Consider the following 12,990-nt stretch of genomic DNA (forward strand, 5'->3'; position numbering starts at 1 on the left):
GTGATTTGCAATTGATTGAAATGTTGAAGTGTTGTAGTTTATCTGCCTGGTAAGCGAATATTTAAGCATAGAAAAGCAGCGAGCTGGAAAATGAAACAAAGAGAAGTTTCCTTTAAGATGCTGGCAACTTTGCTTAGAGAAAACCAAGATAAACTATCTCCTTAAGTGATAAGCAGCTCTCTCATTCATTCCAGAGTCTCAGCAAGATAAAAAATTAACTAATACATTTATAAGTGTGACATGATTCCCTGGAATGGGAGTGGATAGTAGGGTCTGTCATCTTTATTTGTTACAAAGATTTTCCTCATGCACCTATCGGCTGCTTTACATTGAGGCACAATATGTAACTTGTGTTCACCCTACCACCCTATTCCTAACCCCTAATGCTATAATTATAGGACTAGCAAAATAAATAGGGCGTGATGCTGCGCTCCACATTTTTTAAGACAAGCAGTAGTGCTATTTACAATTTTGATACTACTGTTTATCAACCTCGAAAGGATTAAATACTGAGTCAGTCTGTCAGCATTGGAACTTCCGACACACAGGGTAACGGCAATGCTTAAGAGTGTTTAATCCACTCAGCTTTTTACCGGCTCAAATGTCATTAGCAGCAGGTCACATTCAGTGAGGGCACAATAGTGGTAATTAAAAAAAAAAACTCACTTGATATTGTAATGTAGAACTTGAAGTGTTTTTCATTAGAAACTCGCAGTGACTGAATCAAGTGCTAGCAAACTGGGTGATATAGTTTAAATGAAGCAACCTGCATGGGAAAGTAAATATCAAATTGGTTGATATATGTGCATGCAGAATGCCAGACCTGTTCCATGGCCAAACACTTATAAGATCCAAAAGGCTAGATCTACTGGCTATGCCAATGCTTGTTTGAAGACTGATGTGTGATCACAAGTCATGTTAGGTCGAATCACAGAGAGATTTAAATGTGTTCCAGATTTGACAGTAGTTATGGCACCCCAACAGCTCCTGGACAGTCTCTGATGTGAAGTCTATATTCACCTTTTGACATTGACACAGGGTGAGACAGTCAATTTGTGGCTGCTCCAATCATGTGCACATATTGACAAAGCTATTAAGTAAAATGGTGGTTTGGCAAATGCATTAAATATATAAACAAATATATAAAGATACATTTTATTGATTATGTACACACTTGTACATAGTCAGCTTGAAACCAATAGTTTGGTACAATACTTACACTACTTAAATGTACTGATATGGAGAGGCAGGCACATGACCAATTAATAACACAATGAATAAGTCTTTGTTTATTGTGCAAATGCTAGACAAGAGGCCATGAAATGGATACCGTTAAGAAGAATACTACTTTACCTTTCTCCTTGTTTTCCACCACTTTTAGGATTTACAAAAACTAAAAGCGGATGTGTGCCTGGAACGGATGTGATCTAAATGGTAAGAATGACAGTAAGGTTAATTATTGAGCTAGCAGTGAGTGATAAACATATCAACATTCTATAACTTGCCTTAAAACACACTCATGTTTTCCCAGAAACAAAATCCAGCATCCCATGAAGAACCATATCTGATTTATGAAATAATCAATGTCATCCCAAAGATATTGTATAACAATCATTTGATGTAAAAGCTAAAGGATAGCCATAGGCTATTAAAGACTGGAGGCTTACAAAACCCTCATAAGGGCCACTTTGATCAACTTATGAGAATATGACTAAAAGTCCTCAAAGGTGGAATATACCTGCTGCTGATCAGAAATGTCCAAAACCAGTAGGCCCCATTCTCAGACAATCAAATGTCCTGCACTAATGTATATAACATAATTGGTGTGTTCCTGAGTGTTGACACCACCTCCAAGTAAATAAAAAAAACATCCTATCCCATTTGAAGCATAAACATAAATCACTTTGTGAAAAGGTAAACAGGCTTATCTCATAAAAACTATTAGGAGGCATGAGGAATACCCTATAACTTACCGGTAATCTTCATTACTCCTGGTCCCGTTGGCCTGGTTCCCTTTGTTACTTGTGAATATAATCATCTCGCAACAGAAAAAAGAATAGAGGAATGTGGGGAGCCTTAGCCCAACCATTCCCATTGGGAGTACATCAGCACTACTTATCCAGCATTCTGCCTGAACTACCAAGCCCCCAACAGGAAGGCTGGCCATCCAGGAGGTACGGCGGGACGTAATGAATGGAATGAGGCCAAGCGACCTGGGGTAATGAAGATTACCGATAAGTAATAGGACATTACCCCCAGGTCCTTCCTGTACTTGTCCTATTCATTACTTGTGGAGAATATCAAAGCCAGAAGCCCGGATTTCAAAAATCCTCGAGCACACCTAGGAAATCACACCTAAAGCAGCATCCCAAGTGAAGCAAAAGGGAGAACCGTGGGGAACAACAGGCAGAGCACACAGCACAGAAAGGACCCCCTCCCCAAAACAAGTAGGGAACGACAAAAGCGATAAAACAGTAAAACCACAGTGCCTCCACCCAGAGGGTAGCCAACACATCCAGGAACCCCCCTCCCGAACCAACAAAGGAGGAGGAGCCCCGGCCAAGAAAGCACCAGATGCCGCCAACAACAGGAGAGCAGTGAGGAGAGGAAGAAGACCCAAAGCGGCCAGACACACTAGCAAGCCAGGAACAGGCCAACAGGGGCACAAACAAGGACCAGAAACCACCACCCGGAAAGCAGAAGGCACCAGCAGTACCAAGGAGGCAGCCACCAAGAGAAAAGGACAAACAGGGCACCGAGGCCCCACAGAAAGCAACCACCAAGCAGAAAGGAGCATGCAATGAAGGCAACAAGACAAAGAAAACTAAGGCCAAAAAGGAAGCACCCCTAGAGAGCCCAAAGGTGAAATCCAAGAAAGGAAACAGGGGCCAATGCAAACAAAACAAACAGCATCGAGAGGACCAGAAAAGACAAAGCCCAAACAAGACATGAACAGCCCACAAGCATACCCACTGGACAAAAGGCCGACAAGCCCAGCACCACCAAGCAACCACACCGACCCAGCAGTAGAATTGACACAGAGAAAACACAAGCAAAGAATGAAAGTGCAAACCTGAAAGTTAAACAGAAACACAACCAACCCCAAAGAAAGACAAGGGAAAGCAAGGGAAGACCCCACACCCCTTGCCCCAACCAGGCATGAAGGGTGAAAGGGCCAACCAAAGGACAAACTGCAACAGCAACAGGAGTTCCACCGGAGACCAACCCCCCAAAAAAAGAGGAGAGGGCCCGCCAGCAGGGCAAAGACACAAACCCAAAGGACCAAAAAGGGTAGAGCTACCCAGACAAAACCAGGAAGGGAGAAAGCACCAACCAAGCTCCAGCCCCCCACAACCAGACCGTCCTAGCCCCCAGAGAGCCCAGAGGACACCGACACCGAAATCTCACAGAGGAGCACCAGTCCACAGGGCAGTAATGTCCAGCACTAACCACTAGTGCCGACACAGGATGACTGCCACACACCCAGTATGGGAGAAGGAACCAAAGCCGGAGCCCAGGGACAGGCCAAGAGGCAGAGGCCAAGAAACACAAAAGAATGCTGGGGAAACCTGCACACAACCCCGGAACACAGACCAACAAAAGCATTTCAGAGCCAGAATGGAGAAAGCCTGTGTACCAAAAAGAAAACCAGCTGCCAAAAGACCAACCAGAAGGACCAGGCAGCTAAACCCAATCCACAACCAGACAGGATAGGACAGGGGAAGAGCCAGAAGCCAGAACCCAGCAAAGCCCACACCCCATAAGGAACGAGGCCAGCAACAGAGCACCACCCAAGGAAAGACAAAGGGACAGAAACCAGCAGACCCCGAACCAAACCAAACCGGGGCCAGACACAGAAGCCCAGACAACCACCGGTGGTGCGAGGCAAACCCCCAAAGCCACCGAGACCAGGGCAAACTAAAGATCAAAGAGTCACAACAGGGCCCGCATCTAACAATACACCCTCAGGAGGACACCCCAATACCAAACTCAGGGGGCTACTGAAGGAGGGAAAATAACAGCTCCGGAGAAGACTCATGCAGAGAACACAAACAGCGAACTGCCACCAGACAACTCAGAACCAACAGACTGGCCAAGGGCTACAGAACAGAGTGCCACCCTAAGCGAGCCCCTACACCAGCGGCTGAAGGGCCAAGGCCAAACCCCACGAAATCTCCCGCATGCCTGTGAGAGGTACCTGACCTGAGAAAGATGTTGGCAGCCTACTCAGCAAACCCCACATTTGAAAGACTGTAATCTCCACTGATGGCAGTTAATGAACCAGAAACACGTGTCTAGAGATCAGCACTCTCTATGCCAACTGTGGCAAAACACTCGAACACTCTTGAAGCAAGCAAGTAACCGAAACTGCATTTACCACAATGCCAGGGGCAAACCTTGTTGGGAGGTGAAGCACTGTGCTCCCACCCCTAATCCTGTTTAATAGTACTGCCGTGAGTCATGAGCCGACGAGCTTGTGGATGAAGCACCCGCATGCCTGTGAGAGGTACCTGATCTGAGAAAGATGTTGGCAGCCTAACCAGCAAACCCCAAATTTGAAAGACTGTAATCTCTACTGATGATGGTTAAAGAACCAGAAAACACGTGTCTAGAGATCAACACTGTCAGCGCCAACTGTGGCGAAACACTCGATCACTCTTGAAGCAAGCAAGTTACCAAAACTGCATTTACCCCAATGGCAGGGGCGAACCTTGCTGGGAGGTGAAACGGTGAGCTCCCACCCCTGTTCCTGTTTAAAAGTACTCCTGTGAGTCATTAAGCTGACAAGCTCATGGATGAAGCAACCACATGCCTGTGAGAGGTACCTGACCTGAGAAAGATGTTGGCAGCCTAATCAGCAAACCCCAAATTTAAAAGACTGTAATCTCTACTGATGATGGTTAAAGAATCAGAAACACGTGTCTAGAGATCAGCACTGCCAGCGCCAACTGTGGCGAAACACTAGATCACTCTTGAAGCAAGCAAGTTACCAAAACTGCATTTACCACAATGCCAGGTGTGAATCTTGCTGGGATGTGAAGCAGTGTGCTCCCACCCCATATCCTGTTTATTAGTACTGCCGTGAGCTCATTGAGCAGACAAGCTTGTGGATGAAGCACCCGCATGCCTGTGAGAGGTACCTGACCTGAGAAAGATGTGGGCTAAAGAACGGTGATGGATTAAACCCAGATCTTTTGACTGGGTGTGAGTGTTTGATTGATTCAGATGCTCCGTCCATCACCACCCCCTTTTTTACTGCTTTTGGCCGCCATAAGTGTGGCAGGGTATGCTCAGACGTGAGTCCCTTGCTCACTTTGCCACTGGATTCAAGCAAGCCGGGCTGAGGACGGCTGGAATGCCAGAAACCGGTCCTCGGAAGCTTGTTTCCGGTCCAGGGAAGACATGGCTTGGCAGTTCGGGCTGGACTGTTCCCATGAGGCAAAGGGTCAGACTGATTTGCATATAGCCATGTCTGAACTGGGGTGGCAGAGTGGGCTAAAGAACGGTGATGGATTAAACCCAGATCTTTTGACTCGGCGTGAGTGTTTGATTGATTCAGATGCTCCGTCCATCACCACCCCCTTTTGCACTGCTTTTGGCCGCCATAAGTGTGGCAGGGTATGCTCAGACGTGAGTCCCTTGCTCACTTTGCCACTGGATTCAAGCAAGCCGGGCTGAGGATGGCTGGAATGCCAGAAACCGGTCCTCAGAAGCTTGTTTCCGGTCCAGGGAAGACATGGCTTGGCAGTTCGGGCTGGACTGTTCCCATGAGGCACAGGGTCAGGCTGATTTGCATATAGTCATGTCTAAACTGGGGTGGCAGAGTGGGCTAAAGAACGGTGATGGATAAAACCCAGATCTTTTGACTGGGTGTGAGTGTTTGATTGATTCAGATGCTCCGTCCATCACCACCCCCTTTTGTACCGCTTTTGGCCACCATAAGTGTGGCAGGGTATGCTCAGACGTGAGTCCCTTGCTCACATTGCCACTGGATTCAAGCAAGCCGGGCTGAGGACGGCTGGAATGCCAGAAACCGGTCCTCGGAAGCTTGTTTTCCGGTCCAGGGAAGACATGGCTTGGCAGTTCGGGCTGGACTGTTCCCATGAGGCACAGGGTCAGACTGATTTGCATATAGCTATGTCTGAACTGGGGTGGCAGAGTGGGCTAAAGAACGGTGATGGATTAAACCCAGATCTTTTGACTGGGTGTGAGTGTTTGATTGATTCAGATGCTACGGCCATCACCACCCCCTTTTGTACCGCTGAGAAAGATGTTGGCAGCCTACTCAGCAAACCCCAAATTTGAAAGACTGTAATCTCTACTGATGATGGTTGAAGGACCAGAAACACGTGTCTAGAGATCAGCACTACCTGCGCCAACTGTGGCGAAACACTCGAACACTCTTGAAGCAAGCAAGTAACTAAAACTGCATTTACCACAATGCCAGGGGCGAACCTTGCTGGGAGGTGAAGCAGTGTGCTTCCACCCCATATCCTGTTTAATAGTACTGCCATGAGTCATTGAGCTGACGAGCTCGTGGATGAAGCACCCACATGCCTGTGAGAGGTACCTGACCTGAGAAAGATGTTGGCAGCCTACTCAGCAAACCCCAAGTTTGAAAGACTGTAATCTCTACTGATGACGGTTAAAGAACCAGAAACACATGTCTAGAGATCAGCACTATCTTCGCCAACTGTGGCGAAACACTCGAACACTCTTGAAGCAAGCAAGTAACCGAAACTGCATTTACCACAATGACAGGGGCGAAACTTGCTGGGAGGTGAGTAGAAATCTTATTATTAAGAAAAGCAAAGCTTTCCATGGCATACTTGTTGTGAAAACTATAGGGCCAGCTCAAATCCAGAGCCCATTTGAGGGGCACATTTATGGTATTGTAACACAATGCATTGCAGCAATTCACCTTACTGTGCTGCATTACAGAGATAGGACAGGAATGTATTGTATTTATTGAAATACGATGCATTCCTACCCTTTCCCCAGCCCTGGCTCACAATGGACTGTCTAGTGCCAACGTAGGCATCCTTATGCCATGCTTGCACCATGGAGCAAGGGTGCTTGAGTTGCCTGCAGGATTGTTTTTCTGCAGAAAGGGACACCTTCTTGCAAGGAAAACAATCCTGAGAGGCCTACTCCTCTTTCTATGTGTGCTACAAAAGGCAACACAGAGAAAAAGGAAGTATCAAGGAGATATTTCTCACTGTTATGCCTCCCATGAGAAGGCATATCTTTTTGGCACATTCCTAATTTACCACTTTTGGCAAATGTAGGGAAGCATCCAAAACATGGGAATTGTGTGGGAACACCCACACAATGCCCACGGAACACCTTCCCAGGTTAGAGTAATGCAACGCAGCGATTTGCGCTGTGTTGCATTACTTCTGATTTATGAAGCCACTCAGGGCCATGCAAAATGGCTTTGCTTGGCTTCATATTTCACATTTTTAAGTTGTGCTACTCTTGTACCACGTTGCATGGTGCAAGAGGGATGACAATGGGCTCTTAAATATGGCGCTAAATGTCTGTTCATGGGTATTCCATATGGAGAAATTCCAAGACGCTATAAAATTAAAGTAGCCGACAATGCAATTGTACGAGAAGGATTAATTATTTCTTTGAAGTACTCACAGGAAGGAAACTAAAGGCAGGATAAGAAGAGTCAAATGTTTTAGAACTAGTAGTAACAAAGCACAAAGTTATTAAGATTATGATGCAGTTATCCCAAGTCTAGCGGCAGCAGAACAGTCCATCCTTGGTGATGGTTCTTTTACTTCCCTTGTGCAAATTGCAGAGACCCATGAAATGTTAATATCTTTCCTAGCTGACATCTTTTTATAACATCCCGCCTGATCACAGGGATATTCAGCAACAGGTTCACTGACAGTCACATTTTTGAGAGTAAAAGATTAGTATTGGCCAGAGCCTGCCCTGGACTGGATCCAACCTCTGCTAGCGAGAAAACTATGGGGCAGATTTACAAGCCCCTTGCGCCACTTTTGTGTCTCTTTTCCCATGTTAAAAATGACGCAACAGTGGAGCATGTTCCATTCAGGCATAGGACCTTCCCATTACGCGCCTTTACCAATAATTGGGCAGGTACACCTGCTCTAGGCTGTGCTGCCTGCAACCACGCAGAGGAATCAGAGTTGCATGTTTAATTGTTCTGCCCTGGTTATAGAAAACCCAGGTGCCGCTGGTTGACACAGCTCTGTTGAAATTTGGGAACTAAATGATGTGTAGAGGTATTTAGGCTACTGAAGTACAATACTTCACCCCCTATTGTATTTGCAGTTTCACATTTCTTACTATCTATGTGGTATGGGTGCAGGTGCTTCTAAAAAACATTATCTGTACAGGGCATAGCTGACACAATCTCCCCCATGTTTAGCTGGGCTGTCTCCCTTTTACCCTTTCTTTTTAAACTCAATTTTTAAATATACGCCGTTTTATGGAGTCACATTTTTAATACTGTAGTTCATGAAATTCATCAGCACCTTTTCTCTCTAATTCTTGTATATGCGTTTTATTATATGGACTCTTTGTATATGCTGCTATGAACTTTGTTTTTTAAACCAGGAGTGTGTAACAGTAATAACTTCCAGTTCTAATTCTGTACTCTGGTATCTCGATTCCATGCATTTGAGACGGTGTTTTACTGTATTGTTTTTTTTGCACTTTTATCGACCGCAATAAAGTTGCTGATGATGATGATGATTACGATTATATACTTATTTATTTTTCCTAAATCTGTGACAAGGGAAAAAGGACAAAGAGGAAAAAAGTAGCATGCAATAAGTCTTTAGGGTAGAATAATAACCGGCTAGACTAATGGGGTTACTTCATTTTAGAACGCATACATACCACAGGCCATATTATCAAGAAAGGGCGATACATTATCGCCGCTTTTATCAGCAGGAAACTGCAGCTAAAGTGGCGATCATGGGCTTAATAATATGTCCTTGTGAATTCCCAAAGAAGCCCAGTTTCTTGCAGGCAGGTCGCCCCCACAGCGCCACTCGTCACCTGTTAGCCGGATTACCAGGTTCCTGTGCCCCTTGCTGCCTGCCTCCTGGTTCCTGGGCTTTCCCTCACCATGCGCACCAGTTTCCCCCTGGCCCCCACCGTTCCCGACCTGGCCTTCCAGCCGCTGCCTCCCTGCGGCCCCACCCCCCAGCATACCCATTGGCCTCCCCGCTCCCGCCTCCCAGCTGCTCCCTCCCAAGCCTCTTCATATGCAGGTTGAGAAACGGCCACGCAGCGGGACCGCCGCTGGAGCGCTGAAGGCGCACCAAAGTCAAGCCCATCTGCGCCAGTCCGTGCCTGGACCACGTCCAGCGCCAGAACCCTTGGACCCCGTGAAGGCCACGATACCAGAATCCACTACGACACCAGCACCATCCACGCACTCAACGCTGGCCGAAAGCACACTTGCTTTAAGGGCCCCCCAAAACGGACCCAAGGACCCTTCTCCTGCCACACCCGCAGCTTCACCTGCAACAGAAACACCAAACCTCCAAGGACTGGACCCAATCACCTCCGCTGCATACTCCTCAACACCCGCTCCGCACGCAAACATGCCGTCGAGCTCTGGGATCCGCTCGACACATCTGCCCAGACGTGACCTTCCACCGACATCGCCATAGCCATCCCGGACGGCTACAAGATCACCCGCAGGGATCGCGCCAACGGAATCGGAGGAGGAATAGCCATCATCCACAAGTCAACCCTCAAGGTCGCCACCCACGCAGACGACACCCTCAACATGGCCAAACAGCTGCACTTCCGGATACACACTGACCCCAACACCACCCTCAGAGGAGCACTCATCCTCAGACCACCCAGACCCGGGGCTCAGTTCAGTGACTCCATCGCTGACCTTGCCAGCACCCACGCACTCGCCTCCACGGATTACATCCTCCTCAGGGGCCTGAAGTTCCACCTCGAGAACAACAACAACGCCATCTTCGCCACCCTGATCGACAACCTCGCCAACCTCTGCCACAGACAACTCGTCACCACACCCACCAACACCGCCGACCACATGCTTGACCCCATCTTCTCCACAGGCTCCCACGTTGCCTTCGATCACACCACCGAACTCCACTGGACCTACCACCGCTGCATCCACTTCACCTTCAAGAAACCAACCAGGCACCATCGCACCCAACAGCTGCTCACCTCCCTCACCAAGAACCAACCCACCAACCCCACTAACTCTGACACCGCAGCCCTCAACCTCAGACAGTGGATCGACGACTGCGCCAACACCCTCGCCCCACTCAAGAAACCCTCCAACAGCCACACTAGCAAGAGAGCCACATGGTTCAGCAACGAGCTCCAGGCCACCAAACGCGCATGCCGAAAACTGGAGAAAACATGGCTACAGGAATGCACACCGGACAACCACGCAGCCCACAAGGACGCCACCCGCAGACACCACCACCTATTCAGATAAGCCAAGAGATCCTCCTTCAAAGACCGCTTGGATAACAAGCAAAGGGCTCTTCAGCATTGTAAAGGAACTCTCCAACCCCAGCGCCAACGATATCCTGCCCTCACAAGAACTGTGCGACTCACTAGCCATCTTCTTCCACCACAGGATCGCTGACATCCACGACAGCTTCAACACCACGACCGCCTTGACTATGCCAGACTCCACCTCCCCGGTGAACACCACCAGCGCCAACCGCCTGCCCTCCTGGTCCAACGTCAACAACGACGAGACACGCAAGGTCATGAACTCCATCCACTCAGGATCTCCTTCTGACCCGTGCCCACACCACGTATTTAACAAAGCAAAGGCAGCCATCACACCCCAACTACGGAAGGTCATCAATATCTCCCTTGAAACAGCGACATTCCCGGAAAGCTAGAAGCACGCCAAAATCAACGCCCTCCTCAAGAAACCCAAGCTGACCCAAAGGAACTCAAGTACTTCCGGCCCATCTCCCTGCTGCCGTTCCCGGCAAAGGTCATTGAGAAAATCATCAACATGCAACTGACCCGCCACCTGGAAGACAACAACATCTTGGACCTGTCCCAGTCCTGATTCAGACGAAACCACAGCACCAAGACAGCCCTCATCGCCGCCACAGACGACATCAGACGCCAACTAGACAATGGCAAAACATCAGCCCTCATCCTCCTGGACCTCACAGCCACTTTCGACATGGTCTGCCATCGCACTCTAAAGGCACGCCTCCTAGAAGCCAGAATCCAAGAAAAGGCCCTTGACTGGACCACGTCCTTCCTCACCGGCAGCACCCAGAGCATCCGCCTCCCACCCTTCATATCCGAAGCCATCGACATCATGTGCGTCGTCCCCCAGGGCTCATCCCTTAGCCCAACGCTGTTCAACATCTACATGGCCACCCTTCGCACTAGTGGCCCGTCATCACAACCTCAACATCACCTCCTACGCCAACGACACCCAGCTCATCCTCTCCCTCACCAAGGACCCACACACCACCAAAACCAACCTCCACGAGGGAATGAAGGCTGTCGCCGACTGGATGAGGAGCACCGTCTGAAGCTGAACTCTGACAAGATGGAGGTCCTCATCCTCGGATCCACCCCCTCAGCCTGGGACGACTCCAGGTGTCCGACCACACTGGGAACAATACCAACACCCACAGACCATGCACTCCTCCCTCTCCATGTCTAAGCAGGTCAACGCCGTCTCCTCCTCCTGCTACAATACCCTCCGCAGGATCTACAAGTGGATCCCAACCGAAACAAGAAGAACGGTGACACAAACCCTCATCAGCAGCACACTGGACTACGGCAACGCACTCTACGCAGGAATCCCAGCCAAAAACCTACGACAACTACAACACATCCAAAACGCCTCCACCCGACTGATCGTCAATGTCCCCCGCCGCAGTCACATCACCCCCCACCTGAGAGAGACCTACACTGGCTCCCCGTCAACAAGAGGATCACCTTCAAGCTCCTCACCCACGCACACAAAGCACTCCACAACGCCGGACCAGCCTACCTGAACATCAGACTCAGCTTCCACACCTCCACCCGCCAGCTCCGCTCCGCCAGCCTCGCGGCTGACCCCCGCATCCAACGAATGACCTCCGGTGGCAGATCCTTCTCCTACCTCGCTGCCAAGACCTGGAACACCCTCACTACCCACATACGGCAGACCCAAGACCTACTCACCTTCAAAAGACTCCTCAAAACCTGGCTCTTCGAGCTGCCGCAGCACCCCCGCCCCCTTCGCACCTTGGGACCCTCACGGGTAAGTAGCGCATGATTGATTGTTCCAGAGTTTGGTGGTGGCGCACAGAAAGGATCTTTCGCCCCATGATGCTTTTTTTATACGGGGAACAATAAGAAGATTAGCTGTGGAGGAATGTAGTTGTCTGGGGGGTTGTATAGGCATAGGGGTTGCTTGAGGAAGTCGGGTGCGATGGAATAGATGGCCTTGTATGCAATACAAAGAGCCTTAAACTTGGATCTGCTTCTGAGAGGCAGCCAGTGGAGTTGACAAACCACATTGGAGATAGGTTGAAATTTGGGGGTACCTGTCAGAAGCCTGGCCGCCGCGTTTTGTACTAGTTGGAGTTTGTTAAGAACTCTTTCTTGAGCATTAATGAAGAGGCCATTACAATAATATACTTTGGACATGACAAGAGTACTGAGTTTTTGTGGCTGTGGATGGAAGGTATGGAAGAAGTTTCTTTATGATTTTAATGGTGTAGAATGCATATTTATTTTGTGTTTTCAGAATAAATGGAGGCTTCAAATGGTATATTTCCACACTAATTTGACTTTTAGACGTTCACTCATACGTGGAAGCCTGTTGCGTTTTAGAAAATTAAACAGCCACATATAACACTACACCCATAAGTGCTTTATACTGCAAATATATGTTATCCTATGCCTGTATTTAAGGAAATCTGTTCCTGTTTTGCAACTCCCTACCTGTCTAACTGCTCAGTTTTTGCCTGAATTCATGGA

The 12,990-nt window shown here is 48.5% G+C and overlaps 1 protein-coding gene across 2 annotated transcripts in view; it reads right to left on the reverse strand.

Annotated features, from left to right (window-relative positions):
- DGKB (diacylglycerol kinase beta) overlaps positions 1 to 12,990 on the reverse strand; it is a 1,755,973-nt gene that overhangs the window by 1,081,736 nt on the left and 661,247 nt on the right. For both annotated transcript variants that reach the window (XM_078663763.1, XM_078663762.1), the window contains one exon: positions 1,354 to 1,427. In XM_078663763.1, the coding sequence (XP_078519889.1) occupies positions 1,354 to 1,427 (74 nt within the window). The remainder of the gene's footprint in view (positions 1 to 1,353; positions 1,428 to 12,990) is intronic.

This window comes from Lissotriton helveticus, chromosome 10 (assembly GCF_964261635.1).
Source record: "Lissotriton helveticus chromosome 10, aLisHel1.1, whole genome shotgun sequence".
Taxonomy (NCBI): Eukaryota; Metazoa; Chordata; class Amphibia; order Caudata; family Salamandridae; genus Lissotriton; species Lissotriton helveticus.